At 38.2% G+C, this 27516-nt stretch overlaps 1 protein-coding gene across 1 annotated transcript in view; it reads left to right on the forward strand.

Moving 5' to 3' along the window:
- LOC120349555 overlaps positions 1-25940 on the forward strand; it is a 104080-nt gene extending 78140 nt beyond the window's left edge. The window contains exons 6-7 of the mRNA XM_039419911.1: positions 22777-23035; positions 25467-25940. Coding sequence (XP_039275845.1) covers positions 22777-23035; positions 25467-25539 — 332 coding nt within the window. The 3' untranslated portion in view covers positions 25540-25940. The remainder of the gene's footprint in view (positions 1-22776; positions 23036-25466) is intronic.
- Positions 25941-27516: the final 1576 nt, after the last annotated feature.

Genomic DNA, 27516 nt, shown 5'->3' on the forward strand with positions numbered 1-27516 from the left:
AGTGAGCTGACAACAGTTAAATACAGCGTTCCATAAGGATCCGTTTTGGGCCCTATATTGTTTTTAGTCTACATAAATGATTTGTTTTCCCACGCACTTTTTGGATCAATCTCATTTTTTGCCGATGTCACAGCCCTAGTGTATTCTGCCAGAAATAAAGAAGAACTGCATGAAATGATGCAGCTGGATATCTGTTTGATTTGCGATGCTGGATCAACTGTAACAAACTAGCACTAAATGCGAGAGAGACTTCCTATTTATAAACTTTTCACTATCATCACCATTTAGTTTCACTGATTCTGTCAGGTATCATCAGGTTGATTGCAGATCTGTAAGTTGTGACTGTGAGGTGATTGAACAATCCGAATCTATTAAATATCTTGGGCTTATATTGGATCAAAGTCTAAATTGGGATTTGCATGTGAATAAAGTAAAAGGGTACCTCTTATACTTGGTTAAGACTTTCTATCAACTGCGTCAATTCTTCCCTGTAAATATTCTTCGTGTAATGTATTTCTCTTTTTTCAATAGTAGGCTGGAATACGGAATCTCATGTTATGCATCTACCTTCATGTCTCATTTAGAAAATCTTATAGTCCTACAAAAATCAATTGCTGGAATAATGTTTGGTGCTAATAGACAAACGCATACTTCCCTGAAGTTCAGTTTTTTTGGAATACTACCTTTTAGATACATGTATGTACTGAAAGTTTTATCTTTGTTTTATAAAATGAGTGGCGATAGGAATCAAACGGGGAATCTCGAAAAAAATCAGCACTTAACTAGGCAAACTACAAGGATGCTAATCAGACTCTCCAAACCAAATAGCATTACCTTCCAGAGATGTTTTTTTATTTCTTGGACCTAACTCCTCTAATATTCTTCTAGATGAGATCAGAAAGCTACAGAATCTCAAGAATTTTTTAAACAAACGAAGAGTTGACTATGGCTTCATCCACTATTAAAAGTAGAACACTTATTCAAAGTAGTAAGCTGAGAAACACATGGTGCTAATATCCAATCCATTATTGAATATGAATATCAGTGTAGTATGGCCTTCTTACTGTAGTTACTTCTGTATACGTTAAAGTTCAACCTTTGCTTCGAGCTTTGATCTAAAAAGTCTAAAAACATTGCTTTATTTACCACTGTTATGTCTCATTTTTTATTTTTCATTTTTTTTCCTCCCTTGTCATGAATTATGTTTATGCAAAAGTTGTACTGGTGATTCTTCCTCCCATTTTTTTCGCAGTTTCAACTACATTTTTTCATAATATAAGTATATTTAAAGAGAGGAAATGCTACAATCAATCAATAAAATTACTTGATGATGGTGAATCAATGTGCGCGCGCGTGTGTGTGTGTGTGTGTGTGTGTGTGTGTAGGCTTTTTTCTCCTCTCATATCCCGATTAAACCTCAACTCCTGTTCACAGACAAGGGCTTCATGAAGCACTTTGTGAGAAGTAAATTGTTTTCATTATTATATATATTTTTTTCCTCATACATGATGGTGAGCATCGTAAACATGGTCTCAATTAAAGGAGGAACAAATAAAATATTAATATGTAATACTATATAGTCACGTAATTATATATGGAAATCCAAATGAATTGTTACGATAAGATATTATTGTATAATGATTATTTCAATTTGTAGGAACTGTCATATATATGTAATGTTGAAACAATTTGGATAAAAGTTTGAAGTTTGAAGTTTTGAAGTTCACTAGGGATTGATTATGGTGTAAAAACCGAGACCAGTATCTCAGAATTATTCAATAACTTCAAGAGATAATGGCATGAAATAGAATAGAAGGATGAAACATTTTAGTATTTGATTATTCATTTGGTATTTCCACCATGATAAGGAAACAAACTGGTAACGTTGTGGAGCTTCAGTCAATTTCAAATGAGTAAGGCTCTGACGAGAAAAGCGTTGCTACATTATGTAAAATTCCAAGTTTCTCAAATTTCTAAATTGTGTAAAATTTAAAAATTCTCAAATTTCAAATTATTCATCTTTTGATAATATTGTTTGTGGGATAATATCATACCTGATATTCTAGTGCACCTATTGTTGAAAATGTTTTACGGTTTCAGGGTTGGGAAGGGAGTTTGAATTATACTTTGATGAAATTGAAAAAAACATTGCAAGAATATGTAATCAGTTACCTTATGTTGAATAAGGTGAGAATTTCATGACGCAATAACAAGGAAAATGTCTCGTTTCTTGCCAATAGCCTACTTTTGTAGCAATATGAATACTCACAAAGTCAAAAAAAGTTTTTCTTTGAATTTATTAAAACTCACGAAACAAGACAAAACAAATGGAATACAAAAAATTGTTACAATATTAAAAAAACCATGGGCTTTGTGGTTGGGTGTGTTGGAGAAGAGAAAAAAAAGAGAGGAAGATACCTAGCCAACTATGGTTTCCCATGTAATAGGCAGGCAAAGAAGAGAAGAGAGAAGTGATGAGGGAAAAAGCGACGAGGAAAGCCCCGCAAACGAGGATATCGTCCACATGCCAGATTCAAGGACGCCCAGGAACCAGACAGCAGTTGGAGAGAGTCAGCTTATAAAGAAGACGACCGGCAACAAGATGGATGGAGAAATGGGACCAACATGCATCCAAAGCACACGCGGTACAAGCAAGCAGCTCATCGTCGTGACTGCAGTTATAGGATGAATAAAGGAAACATGCTTAAAGCCAATAAAAAAATAATTATGGATTCAGGCCTAGATTATGATGGAAGACATTATTGTATGAAATTACTGGAGGACGGAAAGTGTGCAATAAAAATGAAAGAAATAGTAAGTTGTCTATTGAAGGTGAAAGTACATGATTGTTGCTTATTAAGATGTTATGCTGTGAGGAGTATAATAAATATGTTGATTTACTGTGTAATGATTGCTAGTATAGTTGTGACATCGATTAAGGAATGTGATATTAATGTAATGATGGATGAAGGAGGGCCATATACCGAGAATATTAATCCTAGATTTTACAAAAATATTTCGACACTCAGGAGAATTCAGGATACACAAAACGAAGATCCTGAGTTATCCCAGATAATAGAATTACTGGAAAATCAGTCATCTGAACCACCAGATTATTCACGGCAGTATACACGGTACCAAAGTTCAATGTTTCCAGCCTCGGCCGTATTATCGCTCTGATTAGAGATAAGAATTGTAAACATGAATACTAGTAGTTCTGCAAACAGTAGACCTCGCTCATGAATACATCTTTCTATCTAATGAGAAGGGCCAGTACAGTAAGTAAAGTATATTGTGAAGATTTAGCCATGTCATCTATTATTTTCTCCATTGAAAGTGCTAGAGACACTGTTTGCAGGGACACCGGACTTATCAAGGAGGTACCTTTATATCGTATCCATATTTACAATATAAACATATATTACAACTTTCCTAATAATTAATTATAAGAAATCGGTCAACTGATGGAAAAATGTAATATGCAGTAGGCAATTTAGATGATGAATCATCTCACAGACGATGGTGAGATGAAAAATGATTCTAAATAAGATGAGTTTGTTGGTGACAATGACAGGAGGTTGCTAATGATGTTTTTCATGTAAAGTGGATTCAATGTTATGGCTTGTTATGCCTATGAAGAATGTCAATGCTCATAAATCGGTTTCCAATCTCATACCTAAAGGAGAACAAAATACTTGACACTGAAGAGCGACACAGAAATGTACAAAAAATTATACAATAAAATAATTATTGCAACTGATAAACTGAAAATTCAGTTAAAAAATAACTAACATAAAAGTAAGTAACTAATAAAACAATTAGTATCGTCTGCAAAAAAAATCTGGTCAGAACGAGATTTGAATCTGGGTCCCACAGTGTGTCAAACTACACTCTAACCGTCTTGGACACCATGCCCATTCAACAGTGGATGCGGAAAAGTTGGAACATGAATTGCTGTATCTTCAAAGATACGAAGAAGTAAATTTTTAGGTTACTTTACGGTTTTTTAAATATTACAAAAAACCGGAAATCTTACAAAAGATCGTTACACATACTTTTCTGCGCCTTGTTCCAAAGAACTTGCATACCAAATTTCATTCAAATCGGACAATAACTGCGACTGTAACTGCGGTACAAACAAACAAACAGACAAAAGCCGATCGAGTCGAGACTAAGACCTCAGCTTCGATTCTGTCAACTATGATCGGGTTAACAACTCATCACACCAGAACTGTATATCTAGCAGACAAATTACCAGCCACTACTCAGCAACGCTCACACCTGAAACATTCAAAACAAGATAATTTAGAAGCTATCTATAACTTCTTCATTGATAATAAACCCTATTAAAAATTAATCAATTGAATTTGAAACCCGACTTAATTGCAAGATGGTGGCAGGTGAAATCACCAGAAATCCAATGTAGTCGATTGATAATTATCGTTGTCTTGAACCCAAACATACAACGCCCATTGAATCATAATGTTCTCAGGCCTACCACTTCAAACACTTCAAGTGTCATAAATGTGAAAATTATATGTGAAAATGCTATAAATATTATATTATTATCCTATCTATTGTAATTGGGAGGTGGTTATATCTAACACTACCTCACACCTGACACCATTGTAATGGGTGAAGGTATCTATAACACTACCCCACACCTGACTTCATCATGATTCCATAATTTGTAACAGGTGGGAATTTATTTATGAGAGGACCCAATTTTGTAACAAGGGAAAAATTTGATGAAAGTTGCTTTAAAAATCTCCACTCAACTGTTTAAATTAATTTAATCCACGGTTGAGAGCTTTGGATGGATTCGTTCATGCGAATGCCAAGATCTTCACTATTAACAACACCTGTATTAGCAACTAAATAACTTATCACGAGCCAGGAACGTAAAATAAAAGATTTTGTAGAAATGCTACTGACATTAATTTATTAGTTGCATTCAAACAGTTCAATAATTATGAATATTTAGATAAGAATTTGATATTTAGACAAGAATTTTCTAACGCACTCTTCAATGAATTTGGGGCCTCAGTAAATTTATGTGGTCAATCTATTTGAGCATAATAAAATAATTTTGGCACTCACCATGGAATCGAACATTTAACAAATACATCGGCACTCACAATCACTCACGCTCACATTTCAACTACGGTACTATATTTCAGACTACATGCTTTCAATTTATACAAAATAGAAATAATAAGGAGATTTTTCATCTAATTAGGTCAAAGCCCAAATTATTATCTAATCAGGGCCAAACTTCTCGCGGTGACGACTCGATTAGAACTGCCGCTCTTCCACTAAAAAAATTCTGATTTGGAAGAAAACACGTGGAGCGCCTGGCCTAATTTCAGGTTTGGTTAGTTTAGTTTAGTTATGTCATGTAACACTACATAATCAAGCATAGCTTGGTAGTATATGAATAATAATAATAATATAATTACATTATACATTGGTAGTATATGTAATGGTTAAAACGTCATGGGCTCGCACGGTTCAAATACATTTATAAATACGTTTGCATTAATTTCATTGCGAAATCCAAGCCAGTACTATGGAAAAGCTAGAAGACTGTAATAATATGGATGAATAAGAAGCAAGTTAGCAAATCTTTTATGGCAACACAAAATTTAGGTGCTTACTCCGTGCATGAATACATTATTCAATTATCAAGAGCAAGGTTCACGTGAGTTCATATTGGAAAAATTTAGTCCAATTTTGATCAGTTCAACAACCTGAAAGAAAGACACAAAAAAAACTACAATACAAACCTTTCAATATTCCCCATATTACACTATGTTATCCAGAAAAGTAAAAACTGTCTGCCAAGTGATATAACTGAATGGTTAATGAGATAATATTATAGGCTAAACTATCAATATGCCATAACAGCCAAGAAACTCTTCCAGGTAATAAGACCAGAAACCACAGCATGTTTTGATGTCGCAAGTTGCGACATGAGGCTGAATTTTAGGGGATTTTTGGAAAAAACTAGGGAAAATGGGGGGGATTTTCCAATATACAGTTTTTGAGTACCTAAATGGATACCAAATTTTCAGAATTTTTGGGGAGAATTTTGCGACATGGACCATTGGGGGGATGGGCACCCAAATTAACTAGGATGGAAAAGTTCAATTGAATAAATAACGTTTCAAAAGTTGTAAAATCCAAGTTGATGTCTTTACAAACCAGAAAGTATTGTGTTGTTAGGTTGGAAATGTGTTTGCGCCAACATTTGAAATATTAAGCGATGGTTACCGCCTTTGAATAATTGTTGTTGAGGGTGGAGAATTGTTTAAAAAAGTTGTTATATTTATGCAGAAGAGATTATTTGTATTGAAATGTAGTATGTAGTAGGAGGTTAGCCGAAATATGGCATATTTACTTGGGTTGAATCTACCCATTACTGTTTATTTAGCTCAAAGTTGTAGGTAACACTTTCTTTTTAACTTTTACTAGCAAGCTTTGTAATTTGTTTGACTCCTCATTCAAAACCACTAGGATTGTTGAACTTAATATTTCCATCCTATTCTTTTGTATCAGTACTCATACGGCGTTCTGTGACGTCACATGTGACTCACAATATAGTAATCAAATAAAATAAATCATCTTAGAAAGAATTGGTGAACTGAAAAACGATCAGCCTAGTCGAGGTACAATTATTATAGAATTGAATCTTCTTTTTTGATAAGAGGTACAGCTATTATTGATAAAGCGATCAGAGATCAATGTAAGATCTAACTATACACTAGTCTAAATTTTTTGGCAGGAACAAAATTATAGAAAATATTGAAATTTGTTCTTGACATACACAAAAATGAAACATTTATGTAATTTAGAAGTTGGAATTCTTGTTATGACTTTGTAGGTCACATGATCTCAGGTCAGCCGACAGTTTATTCAACTTATTGATCGATTAATCAGCTGACCAACCAAACAATTATTGTAACGAGATATATTTTATTACAATACGATTATAAATTTAGACGTAGTTCTAATAGGGAGCAGCGCGGAAGAAGTTTGTTGTATGCTAGAGGAACTGAATAGCAAAACAAGGAGGATTGGATTAAAGGTGAACTATGATAAATCCAAAGTCATGTCATTCAACTGCCAAGAAGGGGAAATATTATTGGAGGAAGGGAAAATAGAGAGAGTGAAAAACTTCATTCATTTGGGACAAAAGATTGAAAGGATGGTCAAAGGGGAGAGATTACCAGGAGGATTGCGTTGGGCTGGTCGATGTTCAGACGTTTCATTTACCTATTCCGATCTAAAATCGACATGAGTGGCAAAAGAAAATTATTTCAAATGAGCGTTCTGCCAGTAATATTATACGGCTGTGAAACTTGGACATTGAATGGAAAATTAATAAAAAAGCTAAGAACTAGTATAAGATCGATGGAAAGAATGATGATCAGAGTGACAAGAAGAGATAGGAAAAGAAATACTTGGTTTAGGAATGAAACAAAAATCGAAGACATTGGCAAGATAATAGTAGAAAGGAAATGGAATTGGGCTGGCCATGTGGTGCGAACAAAGGACAACAGATGGATGAGAAGGATATTGGACTGGCATCCACGGAATAGGGAAAGAAGCAGAGGAAGACCCAGCTACGGATGGGATGAAGAATTCTGGCAAGTTTGTGGATGAGTAACTTGGCAGAGAGTCGCACGGGAAAGAAAGGAATGGGAGAGGATGAAAAACGTGTACAAACAGGTCTGGCTCTACAGGGATTGAAATGTTTAAGTTAAAATTAATTCTATATGAACTCTACTAATATGATAAGATACTCATTTTATCCTTAATAGGATACCCTAGCAGATGCTGAATTGCAAAGAATAAAATTTTTATTGTAATTGCAATTATATTATGTATATAAGTTTTAGAAGCAATAAAGGGTTATTTATTTATTTATTCATTCATAATTATAAATATTGAATGTGAGGGATGGTATGTGAACTTGGAAGCATTGATTATTTTGATACTTGAAATATTTATTGGTATCTAAAAAAACACAAAAAAGAAAGTAACTAGAGATCACATAGAGATCAATGTATGAAATTTGTACAGTTATTGCATCATTGTTTAATGTCTGAGTAGATTTTTGCCCACACCTTCTTCTACCAGAATTCCCAGTGTCGCTCTGGGCCGGCTGGACTCAGTCGGTGTCTGGGGTGGGCCGTAGCAGGGGACAGGAGGCTTGGTGTGGTCCTCCTGCTATTCAAGTTGGAACTAGCAAGGTGGAAGAGCCTCGGAACTGGGTGTCGTGGATGGTCACCGGGTCCCTCACCTCGGGTACCGGGCGTTTCCTGCGGCCAGGATCAGTATCTCGTGGTCAAGAAAGGTGTTCTCAAGCCTCACTAGAGGTCCTCTTGCTTTTCCAGTTGAAACTAGCAAGGTAGAAGAGCCCTTGCCCCAGGCATAGTGACGTAGTGATCTGCTGGTCACCGGTTCCCTAACCTCAGGTAACCTCAGGTTTCTTGCGGCCAGGATTGTGTCTTGGAGTCGAGAAAGGCGTTCCCAAGCCTTACTCGAGGTCCTTCTACCGTTCCTGGTCCTCTTCGTGATGTCCCTAGGTCAAGTCAGGTTTTAGCCAAAACCTGACTTGTTGCCACTGGTCGAATCAGACAAGCTGGCTACTAAAAGTCACCAAAGTGGTCGCACAATACAAACCTGCTGTGAATGTTGTATCTTGGAGCTGCCAGTGTCCTCTACTAATTCCAGCTAACAGAAGACAAAATTCAAAGTAGTCGAAGGAGTTTGAGTATACTCTGGTCATGAGTTGTACTCACTCTCTGGCCACACGCTGCTTCCTTCACTAGTTCTTGACTGTACCACACTGTACAATACTGATCTCAACTCTCTCTCAGCATGCCTTCTTCAGCAGCCGGTTGGGAGGGGGTAAGGGTGCGCAGCACAATTGAGTGGTAGCTCAGTGGCTATCTTGCTCATTGTACAATGAGATCTTATAATGAGATTACTGAGCGTCTTTAAAACTAGCTCCAAAATCAATTTCTCTCACTAGTTACGATATACATCATGACACACTGTTCTTACTAAGGGAAAAGGGGAGAGAAAAAATGGAGAGGAATGAGGGGAGGTGAGGATGAGAAGGGTATGCGATTGACCTATGTCCCCAAGCACCGGGTACACGCTGTTGCATCTCTGATGGTCATGAGAGACTGTACATTTGTTTGGGTGCCAGGTTGGGTCCTCACCAACCAGTGATAATGTGGTGGCACTGTCAAAGAGAAAAGCAGTGGGATATCTGGCCATGTGCTTGACTTGGTCCTATTGGAGTGGAACTGCTGGGTCGCACCGTGCTTCCACACTGCATAGGTATGCTGTGCTTTCACACTGCATGCTGTGCTTCCGCACTGTGTGCCAGGTTTCCACCCTGCAGGGAGCCGTGCTTTTGCACTGCATGCACTGCTTTCGCACTGCCGCTGTGCTTGCACACCACAAAGGTGTGCATCTGCATGATGACAACCAGACACAATGTGTCATGTTTGCACACAACGTTCGGACGAGCTAGCAATCTGGTTGCAGTGTTTCCACACTGCTGAGGTCAAGCTCGTGCACTACTTGTGCCTGGCTTATGCCCTGCGGGTGACTGTGCTCTCGCACTGCCTTACTTTGCTCTGCTTGCTCACTGCAATGACCAGGCTTACGCCCTTTTGGGTGGCCGTGCTCTCGCACTGCCTCACTCCATTGTGCTTGCACACTGCTATGGCCGGGCTTACACCCTGCAAGTGGCCGTGCTCTCGCACTGCCTTACTTCGTCATGCTTGCACACTGCTATGGCCAGGCTTACGCCCTGTGGGTGGCTGTGCTCTCGCACTGCCTTACTTCACTGTGCTTGTGCACTGCTATGACCGGGCTTACGCCCTGCAGGTGGCCGTGCTCTTGCACTGCCTTACTTCGCCGTACTTGCACACTACTATAGCCGGGCTTACGGCCTATGGGTGGCCGTGCTCTCACACTGCCTTACTTCGCCATGCTTGTGCACTACTATTGCCAGGCTTATGCCCTACGGGTGGCCATGCCCTCGCACTGCCTTACTTCACTGTGCTTACACACTGCTATGATTGGGCTTATGAAGCATTCAATGCTCCATCCATGTGCTACATCCGTCGGGAAGGTGGACCCAGATCCTCGGGTGACCCGAGCGCAGACGTTTGCTGACCCAGAAAAACTGATGTGTCAACTTCTTCACTGTTGGCCTGTCTCCAATGGTCACCAGAGCGAGGCCCCATCCACAGTCAGCAGCTGTTGAGCGGATGGGTGGGGGCAGGGGTACTCCCTTCTCCTCCTTCCCAGAAGAAACCAGCATCACTTCCTGTGCTTCTGAAGGAGTCGAACTCGGCCTGTCAAGGGGTAGTTGAGGCAAGTCACTGGCGTTGGCGGAATCAGCTGAGACCTCAGGGGCGCTGCAGGTCTCTACAGGAGCTGCTTCCCAAGCTTCGTTGAGATCCCTCTCCTGGACTTAAAGAGGGGTTGGGTGAGTCGGCGGAGCCAGCTGGGTCATAGTGCGAGATGGTGCTGGGTGCTCTGCGACCTCCTCTGATGTCCAGTAAGCTGGTGAAATGGAGAAACCACCTTCACCTTCCTTCTAGTAGGGCATCCTTGTCCTCTGTCAGGACCTCGAGTCGTCCATCTTGGAGGCTGATGTGGCAAAGGTCGAGAGTAAGGGTTCCTTGGCTGGTGCTGGCTGGGGTTTCGGATGTAAAGAGGCTGGACATGGACACCAGATCACGGTCTCAGCCCGTCCTCAGGTGGGGAGGAGATCAAAAAGTTCACGTGAGGCCGCCTCCACCATGGTTTCCTCCGGTGGGGTCCGCTGCTACAGGAACCGGAGCAGCTGATGACCGATCAGCCTCTCACACGGCCAATGGGTCAACCCCTTGCGAACATGATGTAAACACTCCACATCTCCCGCCTTGATGTACTGCAGTCTCTTCACTTTGCAGTATTTCGAGGTGACTGCATGAACAGCATCAAAGTCCTGGGTGCGGTTCTGGTTTGAAGGATGGTTAAGGATGGTTGAAGAAATCAAATCATATTTGGAGCTAATAAAATATGACTGTAGTGCATCATGACTCACAATCAAACGCAATTCATTCATTCACTATGAATAATCCAGTGCGACATAATTGACTTTTATCCTACAGAATGATAACACCTGTAATTAACTGCATCATAATCTTGTTGATTAACACGGTCTAAAGCAACTATAGTGAGGTCCACGTTATAATGACAGTATTTGATCAACTTTGGTTTTGCTATCCTTGTCTATCATTCGACAAAGCCGGTGGTACTATCCTTTTCTAGGTCCACAACGATGACAATTATGTTTTTGACAGTGTAGAGATATAATTAATTAATGCAGAGAATCTGCATTGCTATTCCTCTATCTTCATCCACTGCCATTATTACATGGACCACACTATATATCACCAGCTTCATTCTCTGACTGCAATAATTATTCAAACCATCACCTCATGGATAAATATAATTCAGAATAGACTGGCTTATAATACTCTCCTAATATGCATAATTCGTCATCTAGTTTATAGACTATAACTGATGATTCAAAAAAAATCATTCAAAATTCATATGTTAACCCGTGCTTGGAAATGACAAATTTATTAGGAGTTTCGAAATGGAAATGTGGCAATTTTATTGGGAATAGAAGAAGTGATAGTAACACGACTTTCCGATTCAACAGATAAAGCTCAAAGACTGATTATCTGGATGATTAGACTGAAATGATTGAGTTGCCACTTGGCTTGATTTTAATTCTCTTTGACAAGGGAAAATTACACGGAATATGTTATTAGTTTCACTACCTTTAAATAGGCCCATCATTAATGAATTCCTTTGGACAAGAAATAATTATTCCCATCTTCCAATATTTACATTAATTTTATCTAGTGCTAATGCAACCAATTTCCTTGAACACCATAATTAAATGTGAACTATAAATTCTAAGTGAATTCTCTCCAAATTTGATGTTATTTTCCCCTTCTAACCTCTCACCATATAAGTTATGGTGGATTCCCCTTCCTCAGTACTCCATCAGCCGAGTGGGCAGCGTCACCCTGTTCACGCGATTCATGCTCTCATCACCATCTTCCTCGGCACCGGCTCCTCCATCGTTGCCAACTCCTCCATCCTCGTCCTCCTCTTCCTCAGGAAGGAGTGGCAAAATCTTGATATCTTTCACGTGAACTCAGCCTCTTATCGGCAGCTCCCTTCAACAGCACTACTGAAGCACTCAACATTTTCTCTACCTCATAGGGCTCAGAAAATTTTGGAGCTAACTTAGCTGCAAACTGATTAACTCTGGATGAGAGGTGATAATCTCGCTTATACACCATCTCGTCCGTCCTCAGTTCTAACAGTCTTCGCCTAAGATTATAATTCCTCCTGGTATTATTATAGACCTCGTTTAGGTTGTCTAGAATTAGCTTTTGTGCACGCTTCAGCCCCTGAAGCCTCCTCAGCTAGGCTGCTCAACTCGTGCCTCCATCCTTCTGTCGGGGATCACCTTCCTCCTCATAGCTAGCATCTCCTGGTGCTCTCAATTCTCTTCCAAAATTCAGGAAAGCAGGAGTATACTTGGTACCGACATGTACTGCTGTATTCATTGCGAAACTATACTCCTCTACATAATGATCCCAATCAGCATGATGCTCTCCCTCATAGAGCTGTATCATAGTCTTTAAGACTCTGTTGACCCTCTCAGTAGGATTACGGCTTGATGAATACGGTGGAGTATAGGAGAATGTAATGCCATTATCCTCACAGTATGACTCAAGAAGCCTACTGGTATATTGTGTTCCATTTCCACGAATAAATAACTTCGGCACTCCAAACTTGGTGACAACTAGCTCCCTCAAGGCTCGTGCAACTGCATTACTGTCTGCCTGAGCTAGTGGCCGAGCTTCCGTCCACTTTGTGAACTGGTCTTGAACCACCACCAGGTATTTATTTCCTCTCTTCGAGCGAGGTAATGGGCCCATAATATCGTTGCTTCCTCTGGCTATTTATCTGGTCATATGGAGGCCGCTGCTCCACTTTGTGCTTCATGCACGTCTTGCACCACCGCACCTACTTCGCGACGTCTGCATAGAGGCCTGGCCAGTAATAGTGGCATGCTATCTGGTGATAGGTCCGAAAAACCCCTTGATGGCCAGCTGTTGGTGCATCATGACTCTGCTGAAGTATCTCAGCCCGTGCAACTCTCGGAAAACACAGCTTCCAGCCGTCACTCTCGGGTGCATCAAGAGGCTGCTGCTGGGCCCATATATGACAATAAAGGGCCTCACCCCTCACCATATAATCGAGATATTCATCCGGATTATGGAGCAGATTGTTTTTCATCTTCCTTATCCATCTATCATCCTCCATGACGATGGTGGCCACCTCTCCTGTAGCCTCCTTTTGGCCTCCATTGTTGTCGGCCGGTGTGTCGCCTCCTGGCAACGCTTGGGAGAGTGCATCTGGGTCCACGTTCAGCTTTCCACATCGATATTTGTTAACCAGGTGTCACGTGAGGGAAAAGAAATGTTATATTTTGCAAGTCAGAGAACTATAGAGTTGTTAGGTTGGCAATGATTTTGCACTAACGTTCAAATTTTACTTCTAGCCTGAGGGCGTAAGCCTGAATCGAAAAAGATGTTTATGTTGTGTATGGAGGTGGAGATGATTTATATTTATGTATTGTATGTAGTAGGAGATTAGCCGATGTAAGGTGTATATATATTCAAATTGAATTTATTTATTATTATAAGTGTTGTTGAATTGTTAGGAGACACGATTCTCATTGGATTTATTAACAGGCTTTGTAACATGTGTGATTTCTGATCCAAAACCAACAGGATCATAAAATTATATTATATTCTCGAATTGTCCTTTTATATCAGAAATCAGAGGGCACATTATGTCACGTGGTATTTTAGCACCACAGAATATTTGAAGTGAACCAGTGAATTTTAATAGAATTATAGAATGGAAAATAAAGATAACCTAGTCAAATGACCACTCGAATAAAATTGAATATTGTTAGCGATAAAGAATAATCATATTATCTTAAATGATAAGGAAGAACATGCATAACTGTGATTCAACAACTAATGAGAATCCATTGGCAGAATTAAAAATTATGAAGCGGCTTATTTATTATTGGCAGATTATAAAAAATAAAAGTTTCCATGTACATTGAGGTTAGAATTATTTGTTTACACTTTTAAATGAATCAATCGATCTAGAATGAATCAATAGTTATTTAAATCAATACCTAGCGAATCAGCTGATTGTTCGATCAACCAGTATAGGTTGAATTATAAAAATTTACTCACAAAAGATGTATTATATATACTGAGGAAGGTTGATGTATAGAAATACGGACAACCATTATTTCTGTATAACTATTTATTATAATCTAAAAAGCACGGAAATCAAGAGTATACAAAACTCATATAAGAAACTAAATACATATTGTAACATGTTGACATCGTATATCGCAATTTATTTATGAATATAGTTAAGATAATCACTCCATATATTAATATAAAGAACTTTTTATATATCTTTATAAAATATATCTTCAATTCGGAGAGAAATCCATGAGAAATCTGGACCACGTGTTAGCCCAGCAGTGACGAAAGGGACCTGCCTAATTAATTATTGGAAATAATTGATTCAATCCACGAGACCGTCAAGAACGTCATTAATGTGAGTGATAAATCAAACGAGCTCGTTTAAGGCCTTTCTACGCATAGTTGGGGGAATTAATCAAAGCGCTATTCAAATTAACTTAAATCCAATGAAAATTCGCAATGTGTTGAGTGCTATCACATAGTTTATAAGAACATTTTATGAATTTATTTGATATATGTAGGAAGCTTACTTCCGTGCATGACACAAACTCATTAAAAGCCCTGAGATCTCATGTTTGAAAATAAATTTGTTAATTATTATTTTTGCTAATTGATCAAAGCAAGTCATATCAAATCTATAGACCAAACAAGTTTTAAATGGTAGATTTATGAATTGACTTGAAGTCCATATATCAGTATTAAATACCAATTTATAAATTTTAAAACTCACTATTGTGAATGCTATCAAACTTTGTGATAATTATTCAGATTTTAGAAAAGAATTTATTTAAGGAAAATTATAGATATAGGAAATTTTATATACACTGTTTTATGGGAATATATTTTGTGTTTTATGTCAGCATACAAATCATAGAAATTTATTTTATCCTAATTCATCTCGTGATATACAGTTTAAGCTGTTTTGGTACCAATAGAATATTCAGCAGCATATAAAATTATTGAATCAATTAATATCGATCTTATTAATAGCACTCAGTACTTATCATCCTTTGATGATAGTCACATTAGTCTGCCAGAAAAAATATATTGATAATTATATTAATAAGGTTCCAGTTATATCATATAAGGATCCAGAGAGCTTCAAGAACTGGCGTTGTAAGTTCTAAGGAATTTCAGAAGGATAAATTGGTGAATACCTGTATTCATGACAAGCGTTTTAAGGATCAACTAGAAAAAAAACTATAGTTGGTCTTTATTATTCTCTATTGTGTACATGGTTACTGATAGTCAGTCATCAATTATTCTTTCGATTTTCTCACTGGTATTCTTCGAGAACTTCATAGAAGCAGCGGTAAGAATTAATAATCACCGGTCATTGAACCTTATGGTGATTGGTTGTGTTTGGAAAATTTATGTATCTACCACTGAGCTAGAGCTGAGGTTTGAACCCAGCAATTTTGTGAGCTGGATGGCCTTCAGACAGGTTCAGGATTGCTCTGACCCACTTTAGAGCCTGGTGATCCATGATAGAGGTCATAGCCCTCTATATATGGCTTAAATTTTCTCAATGCGAAAATCACAGCAAAGCATTTATTTTCTGTTGTGGAATACCTAAGTTTGGCCCCTTAGAGCCCTCTGATTGCATAGGCGATGACCTTCTCCTCTCCATTGACCTTCTGTGTGAGTACAGTTCCCAATCAAAATTCCGAGGCATCTGTTTGGAGTGTGAATGGAAGTTCAAAATGAGTATACATCAGCACTGGCGATCTAGCGAGGTCCCCTTTTATCTCCTGGAAGGCCCTCTCCTCTACTGGTCCCCAGTGACACTTCAATCCCACCTTCAGCAGCCGGCGCAAGGGGGTTGCAAGGTCCGAAAAATTTGGAACAGATCTCCTATACCAGGACGCCAACCCTAGAAAACTCCAGAGCATTCTCAGCCTCTGTGAAGTTGGGAACCGTTTCTGGATCGGTTCTTTGTTTTGTTACATTGTAACAGAGTCTTTGCTCTGTTACAATGTGGCCCAAATACCGCAACTCCCTCTTAAAAAACTGACACTTCTCCTGGTTAATTATCAAGCCAGCCTCTCGTAGTCTTCCGAACACTCTGGCTAAGTCTAGCATATGAGCTTCTAGCGTCTCTCCCAGGACCATGACGTCATCCAGGTAAGCCAAGACACAGGGCTCAATTCTGGCCCAATTACCCAGTCAAGAAGACATTGAAATGTCGCTCCAGCTGAGTGTAGTCCAAACAGCATCATCCAGAATTCGAATAGCCCCCTTCCAGGAATTCTAAACGCTGTGAGCTGCTCACTCTGCTCCTCCAATGACACTTGCCAATATCCACTTCTCAAGTTGATTGAAGAAATATATTCAGCATTCCTCAATCTATCCAAGATGCCTGCCATATTCGGCAATGGATATGCATCTCTCTCTGTGAGTGCATTAATCTGATGGGAATCAATGCAAAACCGCATCTTCCCATCACCATCTTTCATCAAGACAATTGGTGGACTCCAAGGGCTGCTGCTTGGCTCAATCACCTGCTGATTGAGGATACTGTCGGCTTCCCTGTTTATCACCACTTGCATACATGGATAATGAGGATACGGATGTTGACGGAACGGTTCAGCTCCTTCCTTCAGCCTGATTTTATGCACTAGGAGGTGGGTCGCACCTTGCACATCTTGGAATTTTTCCAGCTCCGTCTCTAAGAATTCTTCGAACTCCTCCTTTCCGGAAGTCTCAGCTGCCACCTGTCACACTAAGGCAGGAGGTAATACCATCCTCCTCTGCCTTGAATCGAGTTTTGCTTGAATCGCTTTCAAATGACTCAATCCCAAAATCATTCCGGATTCTAACTCGTTGATCACTACCACTCTCCAGTACACTTGTCTACTGCACACTTCGGCAGTCAGATTCAGCTCCTCCACTAAGAAAAGCTTCTCTCCAGTCACCAAAATAGGTTGATAACTGATTGCTTCAATCTGGCAATCACCAGACTTCTTCAGACGTCGTGCTGCCTCTCCAGAGACATAGGACAACTCAGCCCCAATGTCGACCATTGCATTGTTTCAGACATCTTGGACATGTACTAGCATGACGATACGTGTCTCCTGGGGCTGCGGACACTCTCATTGCATATATATTGTGGCTGCACCGGATTGCATCTCTCTCTCTCAGACCCTCACGATCTTTCAGGTGGCTGGTTCACCTTCCTCCCTGGGTTGAGGCTCTCACACTACAGTACGGGTGTGAGTGTTGATCTTCACTTTGTGCTCCTGCAGAAACTGCATGCCAAAAAAAAAATTTGGGTGATTCTTTCATGATAGTCATCACTGTGGGCAGCACCTCTTGACCGACTCTCAGGTTGATTTCCACCTTTTCACCTGTTGTAGAACTGCAACTCCAGTTCCAATTGGAGTTGATTCCGGGTTCTCACCACAGTGGCTTTATCCATAGTCCTCTTCTGGTCTCTCTCACAGGTGCAATCAGAATGAGACTTCTCACAGGTTGAGCAGAGAGAAGCCTCAGGGCACTCTGACCTCCAGTGACCCACCTTCTCACACAGTCAACATACAGGTCCCACTGGAGTCGACTCCACACATCATTGGGTTGTTGTGGGCTCAGGTTCGGGGCGAGATTTTACTAGTTCACTCAGCTCCTGCTTTGCAGCCAATTGCTTCTGTTGAGCACTTTTCTCTCCCAGCTTTATCCGCTCATATCGCCTTGCCAGCTTGAGCAGATCGTCAACCAAAAAAACTTCGGCTTTCCTTATGTACAGCTTGTACCGGGGTAGGAGATTCTTGAAAAGCCTCTGCAGCCGGTGGCCGATTGAGAAATCTCCTCTCCTCCTCATGAGGGTCTGAAGTTCCTCAACATAGTCGTCGATGGCCTCACCTTCACAATGCCGTTAAAACAGGATTTGAGTATCCAGGTCCTCCTTGTAGGTCGCTGGATAGTAACGAGACTGGAAGTCTCTTACAAAGTCGTACCAGTGATGCCAGAGCCCCCTCCGGTTCTGCATCCACAAGGAACACCTTCCCGCTAACATTCCTGGTAGCGCCGGGAACAACTGCTCTCTTGTCAGCCCATAGGCTTGTTGCAATTCTTCGAGGCGCTCCCGTGAACTAGGAGCCTCTCAGTTGCCATCATATGAAAAACTCCATCCCCAAACTTTATCACACACAGATCCTTGGTCAATGAATAGAGTGTGAGGTGCTGCAGCTCTGGTAGGCAATTTCGGTATGTGTCTGGGCATGTACTGGTGAGCTGGTGGTACATCTGGTCTCACCAATGCAGGTCTTGCATGATTCAGTGGATCAGTATCTGCATTAGCCAGTATTGATCTCGGCATTGTTGGTTGTAGCACAGCTTCTTCACTTGGAAGTGGTGTAAGCATTGTGAGGAATTGCTGCTGCTGCTCTGCTAATGCCCTCCTCGATTTGGAACAGGTGCTGTCAGTTTGCACCAAGTCTAAGAGCAATTCGACGGCGTCTCTGTTCTGTAAGCAATACACTCATGAATGACAGGATTCGCCATCCAAAGCTGGTGACGCCTGCTTGGGTAATTTTTCGAGTCTGGACGACTCCTGGTGACCCTCCTCCATAGGAGACCAAAGTCATGTTGCTACTCTTCTATCTATCCTACTTTCTATCTTATCCATAATTAATTCAGCTAGGAGTGGTGAGAGGGGTGACCCCATTCCCAAACCCTCTCTCTGTTCAAAAAATCTATTGTTAAATTTGAAATAATTATGCTGAGTGCATGACTTCATCAATCCTATCAGTTCTCTTCTGAGTGTATGACCATTGATGGGGGCTTCCATTATTACCTCAGCTCTTTTACCTTTCAACCTTCATCTCTCAGCACCTTTCAGTCATTAACGGGTCTTCAACCAAAATTTAGTATTGAAAATTCATAGGAGTTGGTCAACAATATAAACCATTTTCCTGTTCTATCAACTCTTAAACTTGTGTCATTTGATGTTACTTATTTTTCACCAACATTCCGGTGGGAGAAAGTCTTGAAGGATATGAGGAAATAATGGAAGCCTCTATCAATGATCATACACTCAGAGAAGAACTGATAGGATTGATGAAGTCATGCACTCAGCATAATTATTTCAAATTTAACAATAGATTTTTTGAACAAAGAGAGAGGTCGGCAATGGGGTCACTCCTCTCACCACTCCTAGCTGAATTATTTATGGATAAGATAGAAAGTGAAATTATTGAAATGGTCATTTCATAGATAAAATTGTTTACTGGTTTCGATATTTGGATGATATTATTTGCTCATGGAAAGGACGTAACAGACAACTAGACAATTTTCTCTCCTATCTGAATGGATTAGGTACATCAGAGTATAAAATTCAATGTAGAGGTAGAACAGGATTGTGTATTGGATTTTCTAGATTTAAGAATAGATCATAGCACTGGTTTTCACCAGTTTTCTATTTTCAGAAAACCAACCCATACTGATGTTATCATTCCTCTTCATTCTTGTCATCCTATTTCTCACAAACTTGCTGCTTCCAATAGCATGGTTTATAGAGAACTAATAGGTAGGTATTGTTACCTATGAGCAATCATGATTTTGATATTGAGATCACTGAAATAAAACAGATAGCTGTCACAAATGGGTATGAAGAAAATATGATGGACAGACTATTGAGTGAAATTAATAGACAAATTCCAATCAATTCTAACTCTGGAGGCTCAAACTATGAGGAGAAGACTTGGATAACAATCCCATATTTAGGCCTTGTATCTGATAAGATAGGTAGGGAATTGAGGAGGGATGGATTTCATGTTGTTTCCAAGACCAAACCGATCTTGAATAGTCTATTTAGCTAAAGTAAAGACAAAATTGATATTTGGGATAAAAGTGGGGTGTACAAACTTGAATGTGGTGATTGTAATACTTGTTATGTGGGTCAAACTGGTAGAAATTTCAAAAGTAGAACATCAGAGATTGGAATAAACAAAAAGGGAATCTAACTTTGCAGAACATTTGATAACAAATAATCACAAGTTCACAGTTAAGGAGAATGTTGAGTTTCTGCATGTTAATAACAAAGGCAGATCTTTGAATATTCTAGAGGCTTCAGAAATAACAAGAGTAATCAAGGAAAATTTCCAGTATAGTTTAAATGACCAGATTCACTTCAACCAATACAACACAACAAATTCATTTTTATCATAAAATTGTAAGCATACATTAGTCAATAGTTTCTCCATTTACATATTTGTTTCATCATCTTTCACACTTGTTTTCTTGATTTTTAATTTTTACTGAAAGTGAATTTTGTTATGGCGATTCTGTTGCTTAAACTGCCATTTTGTCACACCGTTGAGTGGTAGGAGACTGTCTAGCTGGACCAATGGCAGGCATTCATGCCCTTGACCAATAGCAGTACCCGCCCACTAGTATAAATTCTGCTGCTCTTGTATTCAGTTTCAGTTCATCAGAGATTTAAAATGGTGTAATAACCAAAACCGGTCTTTCTAAGTATCAATGAATCTGTGGTTTTTGACAATTTCTTGGTCTTTCTCATTCAATAGGAATGATTACCACAATATCAACTTCTCAACTACAAAAAATGAATAAAAAATTACTTATGCATTTATCACAGAGCTAGAGCTGTGGCTAGTACTCAATTATATTTGTGAGCCAGACAGCCTTCGATTTCTGCAATTTTTTTGCATGATGGGGATCATATTATCACTGTTGGGCACCCAAGTGGCATTCCATATGAAAAATCACTATCAAAATGTAGCATATTTTGGTATATCCAAATACAGCACTACAAGAGTTGAGACACAATTGAGCGAGCATATTGAGATTGAAATAACTAAATTGAGATCGAAATAACAATACCGTAGGTAAATAATACTCGGGGAGAGAGAGAGGATGGTAAACTTGAAATACAGAAAACAAGACAAACTGAAGACTTGAGGAATTGGAAACTCGAAAAACTGAGAATATGATTCACTGAAAACTTGATAAACTGTAAACTTGAATAGATGAGAACTTGACAATCTAAAAAACTGGAAAAATTGATGAACTAAAAACTTAACAGACTAAGAACCTGAACTAGAAAATTGATGAAATCAAAACCTGACAAATTGAAAACTTCACTGAATGATAACTTGGTGCAAAGAGAACTAGATGTCCTGAAAACTTGATAAACTGAGATCTTGAAAAATTGGAAACTTCATAAACTCAAATCCTGACGAACTGACAACTTGACAAACTGAGATAAATAAGCTTGCTGAATTGACAACTTGTCAAACTGAACACATGATTTAGTGAAAACGTGACAAACAGAAACCTGCTGCTAGCATCAGAAATATTTTCCAATGTTGATTCCGCCAGCATAGAAGACCGTGATATAATGCTCAAGTCGTTGCATAATGCTCACATTCTGTAGTATAGTTTTGAATATGCATTACAAAAACTCCTCTGTTATGAGATTGATTGTGATGTTGTAATCCTATAATATTGAACGAGCAATTCATGTTCATATGTTTTTATGTTTATATTTATATCAGTATGTGACTGGATCTTGAAAACGGCTATAACGATTCTCACCAAATTTGGAACAAAGTTGGTTTATGAAGTGAAATTTCGATTGCACTAGGTCTCAATTCTGGGACAACTCGCTGAAGGACATTAAAATACTATTTTTAGTCACTTGCAATAGGTCCACAGAAAGCAGCAAAGAAGATCTCAAAGAAATATAAAAAGCAAAGATCAAAAAACAAGAAGAATTCCTTGGAAAAACAGCTGGAAATTTTTTCGTCTGTTGATAATGTGATGGAAGTGAGTGAGCGAGTGCATGAGTGGGTTATTCCTCAGCTGATCTCATGAGAAGAATAATTCAGGAGGAAAAACTCATTTTTGTCTATCTATCTTCTTTAGAAAACATGTTTACTTTGATAAGTTCAAGATGGTAACTAGGTATATTAACAAATTGATATTGTAGCAAACATAGTATATCATTCTAAATAGAATTCATAGTATATCTATTTGAAATCCATAATGTGTTAGTTTTTAGAAGTGTGAATGAATTGTTATTTTGATGATTGATAGTAGCTTAGCCTACATTTTGATTTGGACTGTAGTATACATTTGAAAAGGGACAGTTTTGGGCATAAGCCTGTTGTGCCTCCTCATATTATTGTAAAAATAATTGTACGACTGAGAAAATAAATGAATAGAACAATATATTCTTCTGGTCCAAAGTATTCAATCTTTCGCTACAAATTCTCTATGCTTTTACACTCCAGAGCGAAGCATGGTCCCTCGATATTGTTCATATTATAACATGGTTGTGGATGGGAATGTCATGACAATTACAAGATTCGTATTTGTGCCACAACTTGCTTAACTTGAACCTTGATACTTTTTCCAGATAAACCATTGCCTATGATAGAGCCTCAATATATATCCACTTCAACAAGAATGGTTAATGTGGACATGCCACCCGAATCTACAGCTGCATCTACACCTGTATCTATACCTGCATCCACCCCTGCATCATCACCTCCATCTACACCTGTATCTAGACCTGCATCTACACCTGCATCTACACCTGAATTTGCATCTGCATCTTCAACTGAACCTGCAAAGAATGTTGCAGCAGTCCATTCAACAGAGCTTGCCCCACCACCGTAAGAACGATCACAACATTTTTGCGTTAATATTGCAAATTTGCACATGAGTATGCACATATTATGATGGATGTAAAATGCATATGATGTGCAATTTGTCACAGATAAGCTCAAGTTCCACTAAAATATATAGGAAGGGTTTCGACTACTAGAAATATCATTGAAATAATGATTTTTTTTATCAGAAAATACATTATAAAACAACAAAAATAATAACAATTGAAAATTAATATTAATGAATCCTTCTGATTAAATTACACTTATGCAAAGCTTCAAAGCTTGACCATGGGAGTATCTACAAAAATTAAAAAAAATTGCTTCGATAACAGTACACTGCCAAAACAAGAAAATTATAATAAAAATAAAAGATGACAAATTCACTTGATTTTTCCCCTACCAGCTATATATATATATTCATATATATTCACAGAAAACACCTTAAAGTTTTATGATATGAATATGAACAGGATACACATGACAAAGATAGATTAAAAACTCTCATTTAAACAAAAATTTTCAGAAGCTGGGCTCCCTTTGTCAATCAAACAGGAAGACTTCTAGGAAAAACACTTTCTTAAGTGTTTTTAATCTATCCTTGTCATGTGTATCCTTTATATATATATATATATATATATATATATATATATATATATATATATATTATATATATATATAAATCAAAACAGGAGACACAAGATATAAATAGATTGAAAACACTTAAAGACTTACATTGGAAATTTTCGGAGACTGAGCTTCCTTCCTCAACCTAGCAGACTGCAGTTTCGAATCCAACCTATATATATAGGTTAGGATATATATATAGGTATAGGATGTATATATATATATATATATATATGTACATCTTCCATGACAAGTGGCAGCCGATAATGCTTATTTCGCCATTACAAGTGGCAGCCCCCACTTATGGCAGCCATATACGGCTGCCACTTGTTTTTCCATTGATAACTCATCTCCCAAATTTCGAAAATGCCTGAAAAAAATTGTCCATCAGATTCCAAGGTTCAAAGAACTCGATCATAAAGGTATTCAAAGAAAATAGACATCAGTAAAAAATAATAAAAATTTTTTATTTGGTTGCCATAAGTTGGGAAGATGTATGAAATGTATGAATTCCAGTTCAGCGTTCTATCCCCAGGTAGGGCTATCATCATCCATGTATATTTTTCCAGAAATATACAAAACGGTTCTACTGTACAAATGGAAACCAGAAATTTGGCAACAATGTATGAGCAAGGGCCCTTGAGTTGTGACTCTCGATGGAGCGTCTCGACCTCTCAACTACTGGAACCCTTCAATTGCAATTCTATAAACATAATTCTCCACCCACTACTCCTTCACAGGCTTCCTCACTCGCTCTTTCTCTATCTCATTCTATCTCTCTTTCTCTTTGCCTTCCTTGAATTGTGTTCATATTTCATTTTGATACAATGGAGATAATTATATCATCAGTAAACAACATATTTAATTCCATGAACAGAATTAACTCTATAGTGATCTATGTCTATAAAATCAATAGTATTTTCAACCATTATAATCATTGATTCCAGTCAATAAAACTTGATCTCTTATAGATGGAGTAAATAATTAATCTTACAGATTGAATGATAATGTTGATGAAAATTACACATATCTATATTTTACCCTCATTACTATCCCAATTGACATAAAAGTTTCATGGAAATGGAATGGTACCATATAATGTTAATGATTCCATTATAATATTATTCAAGTCTGAGAATATAATTGAAAGATAATCTTCAATTCTATAGTTCGAAGCAGAACAAATTCCATAAACTTTGTAACACATCATTCCTTACCAAAATTCTTATGAATTTTCCTTCTGCAGTAAATAGAAACTTCAAATTCTTTGTTGCCTAACAAATTAGATTATAATTTCTGACAATCTTGCAAGCATCAAACGTTTTGGAAGTTGTTGATAGCTGATCAATTCTCACAAATCTTGCTATATAGTCTAGCTTGATCATACTTCAATGTCAATCCGATACTCCCGAGTATATTTCCAAGATTTATGAAGCTCTCCCCAATCACTCAGTTGTCACATTCTATGGTAACTGGAGGAAAAATGTAATTTATAACTCGTGAGTAGAAGTGTGTTGCTGCACTCGGCTCTTGAGAGAAACTGTTTCTCTCGGCTATCGCTCACTTTATGCACAAATAACTATAGGGTATTGCTGATCGAACACTTTTTCTCCCAGATGACAACATCGAATCCAGATAATAATAAATTTGGCATTACTTATGTGTGAAAATGGACATTCAATTCTTCCACATCACAATAATTCCAACCTTCTAGTTATAAAAGAATATTCGATAGAGTTAATATCCTTATAAAACATAATTTACCGTATGTATTGGATATTCATTAGTTTCCATTGTTTCTCTGTTTCAGACGAACCTGCCCGCTCATGAATTTGTTCAAGTCCATTGGCATGGGTGCTGTTCGTAGTTTCATTAGGAGGTAGATTAGGAGAAGAGTAAATTAGGAGAATTAGAAGAAAACACAGAGAAAAAGGGGGAAGTCATGAGAGGAAAAATTTGTTTTTGAATTGTGTTCGGGATATCTTTTTGCACAATAATTACTATCATTATTATCATTACTATTTTTATTATCATAATTAATATCATTATTATTATTATTATTATTATTATTATTATTCTTATTATTATTATTATTATCATTATTATCATTAATATTATTATTATTATTATTTTTATCATAATTGATTTCATTATTATAATTATTGTTCTATTGTTCTGCACAATTGTTATTGTCATTATTATTTATTATTTTATCACTGTAATTCTATTCATAATTTTCTGGGGTGTTGGACTAATAAAGTAGAGTGATATTGTATTGAATTTATTCAATGTTTTGCATTCTCCTCTATCAGATCCTTATTATATACGGCCCAATAGAACAGTGACTCTCGGGTGCCATGAAAAGAAATGGAAAGGTGTCTGTAGAAAAGGTGTCTGTCATCCTTCCTTGTTCTCCATTGAAGGAACTCCAAATTGCCTAGATTGTAGGCTCCCTGATAATTATAATTCAGTCCTCACAGTTGAGGGAAAAATTTATCACATAATATTCTAGCAAACCTACTTTGCACAGTCGATGTGATTCTTAATCTCTGCCAAATTACTGAAGCATTTCTCAGGCCCAGGACACAACATCTTACTGGAGTGCAGTATAACAAACAGAGGGAAACAGGATACTTGAAATCTGTAGTGATCCAATTTAACATGCTAAGTTGCCTTCTTGCTTTTTTCACCATTCAATCCACATGCTCATTGTATATAAGCGTGAAGAAAATATAATATAAGAAGATTTATGGTGTAGGCAAGATGTATGGTGTATGGCATGGTGTAGATTGAAAATGGTGAAGCTCTCATCCAGAAAACACATTCCAAGAGGGTGTCAAGTGGACTGAATCACTGGCCTTGGACAAGACTCTTCAGCTGCCCTCAATAGCAAATGAAAACCTGTTATTTTTCTTTGGGGCTCCTCTTGAATATGAATGAAAATATGAATCTATGCTTCGGTTAGAAGATGCCATTATCAAGTGATTACTTCATAATGGCGTTATATAGCCGAAACGTGTCATGATTGAATAATTTTGAAACGGGTACTTCGATTTATATTTTTATTCTATGGAGAACTATTTGATGGAGATCCCTTTTCAGATGAGATGATAAACACTGGTGAACAACTACTGTCTCTCATAGCAGAATCTAGAAGGGAAATATGGTTTAACCCCCTTGAACAATTGGATATGGAGAGAAACAGTCGTCCAGCCTGGAAGCTCCTGATCCAACCACAAATAAATCAAACATGGGTGATGTCACAGCTAGCCAAATCACCCATCAGCTCTTCTTGGATGGCAAAACTGCAGAAAGAAATGGAAGAACAAAGATTGCGCAAGAACAGGAGAGTGGAAACCACTCCTTAGATATCCCATTCACATTACAAGAGATGCTGGTTTCATACCTGGCTGATTGTTCTGTGGGCAAATCCTCAATCTGACACAGCATTTGAAGGATGGGTTTGAGAGGCGTCAGGTGACAGGAGTTGCATTCATTGATTCAAGTGCAGCTTATGATACCATCAGCCACAGAAAATTGACTCATGAGTTGTAGTAGATATATATTGCCAATCCTGGAGCAAATGTCCCAGAACCGCCTTAAACCTCAAGGTCACCCAAGATGATCCCAACCTCACCTCAAGGTCACCCAAGATACCAAACCTAACCTCAAGGTCACCCAAGACGACCCAACCTAACCTCAAGGTCACCCAAAATGACCCAACCTAACCTCAAGGTCACCCAAGATGACCAAACCTAACCAAGGTCACCCAAGACGACCAAACCTAACCTCAAGATCACCCAAGACGACCAAACCTAACCTCAAGGTCATCCAAATGAAAAAAAAATTTTTTAATTAAA

The sequence above is a fragment of the Nilaparvata lugens genome, chromosome 2 (assembly GCF_014356525.2).
Source record: "Nilaparvata lugens isolate BPH chromosome 2, ASM1435652v1, whole genome shotgun sequence".
Taxonomy (NCBI): domain Eukaryota; kingdom Metazoa; phylum Arthropoda; class Insecta; order Hemiptera; family Delphacidae; genus Nilaparvata; species Nilaparvata lugens.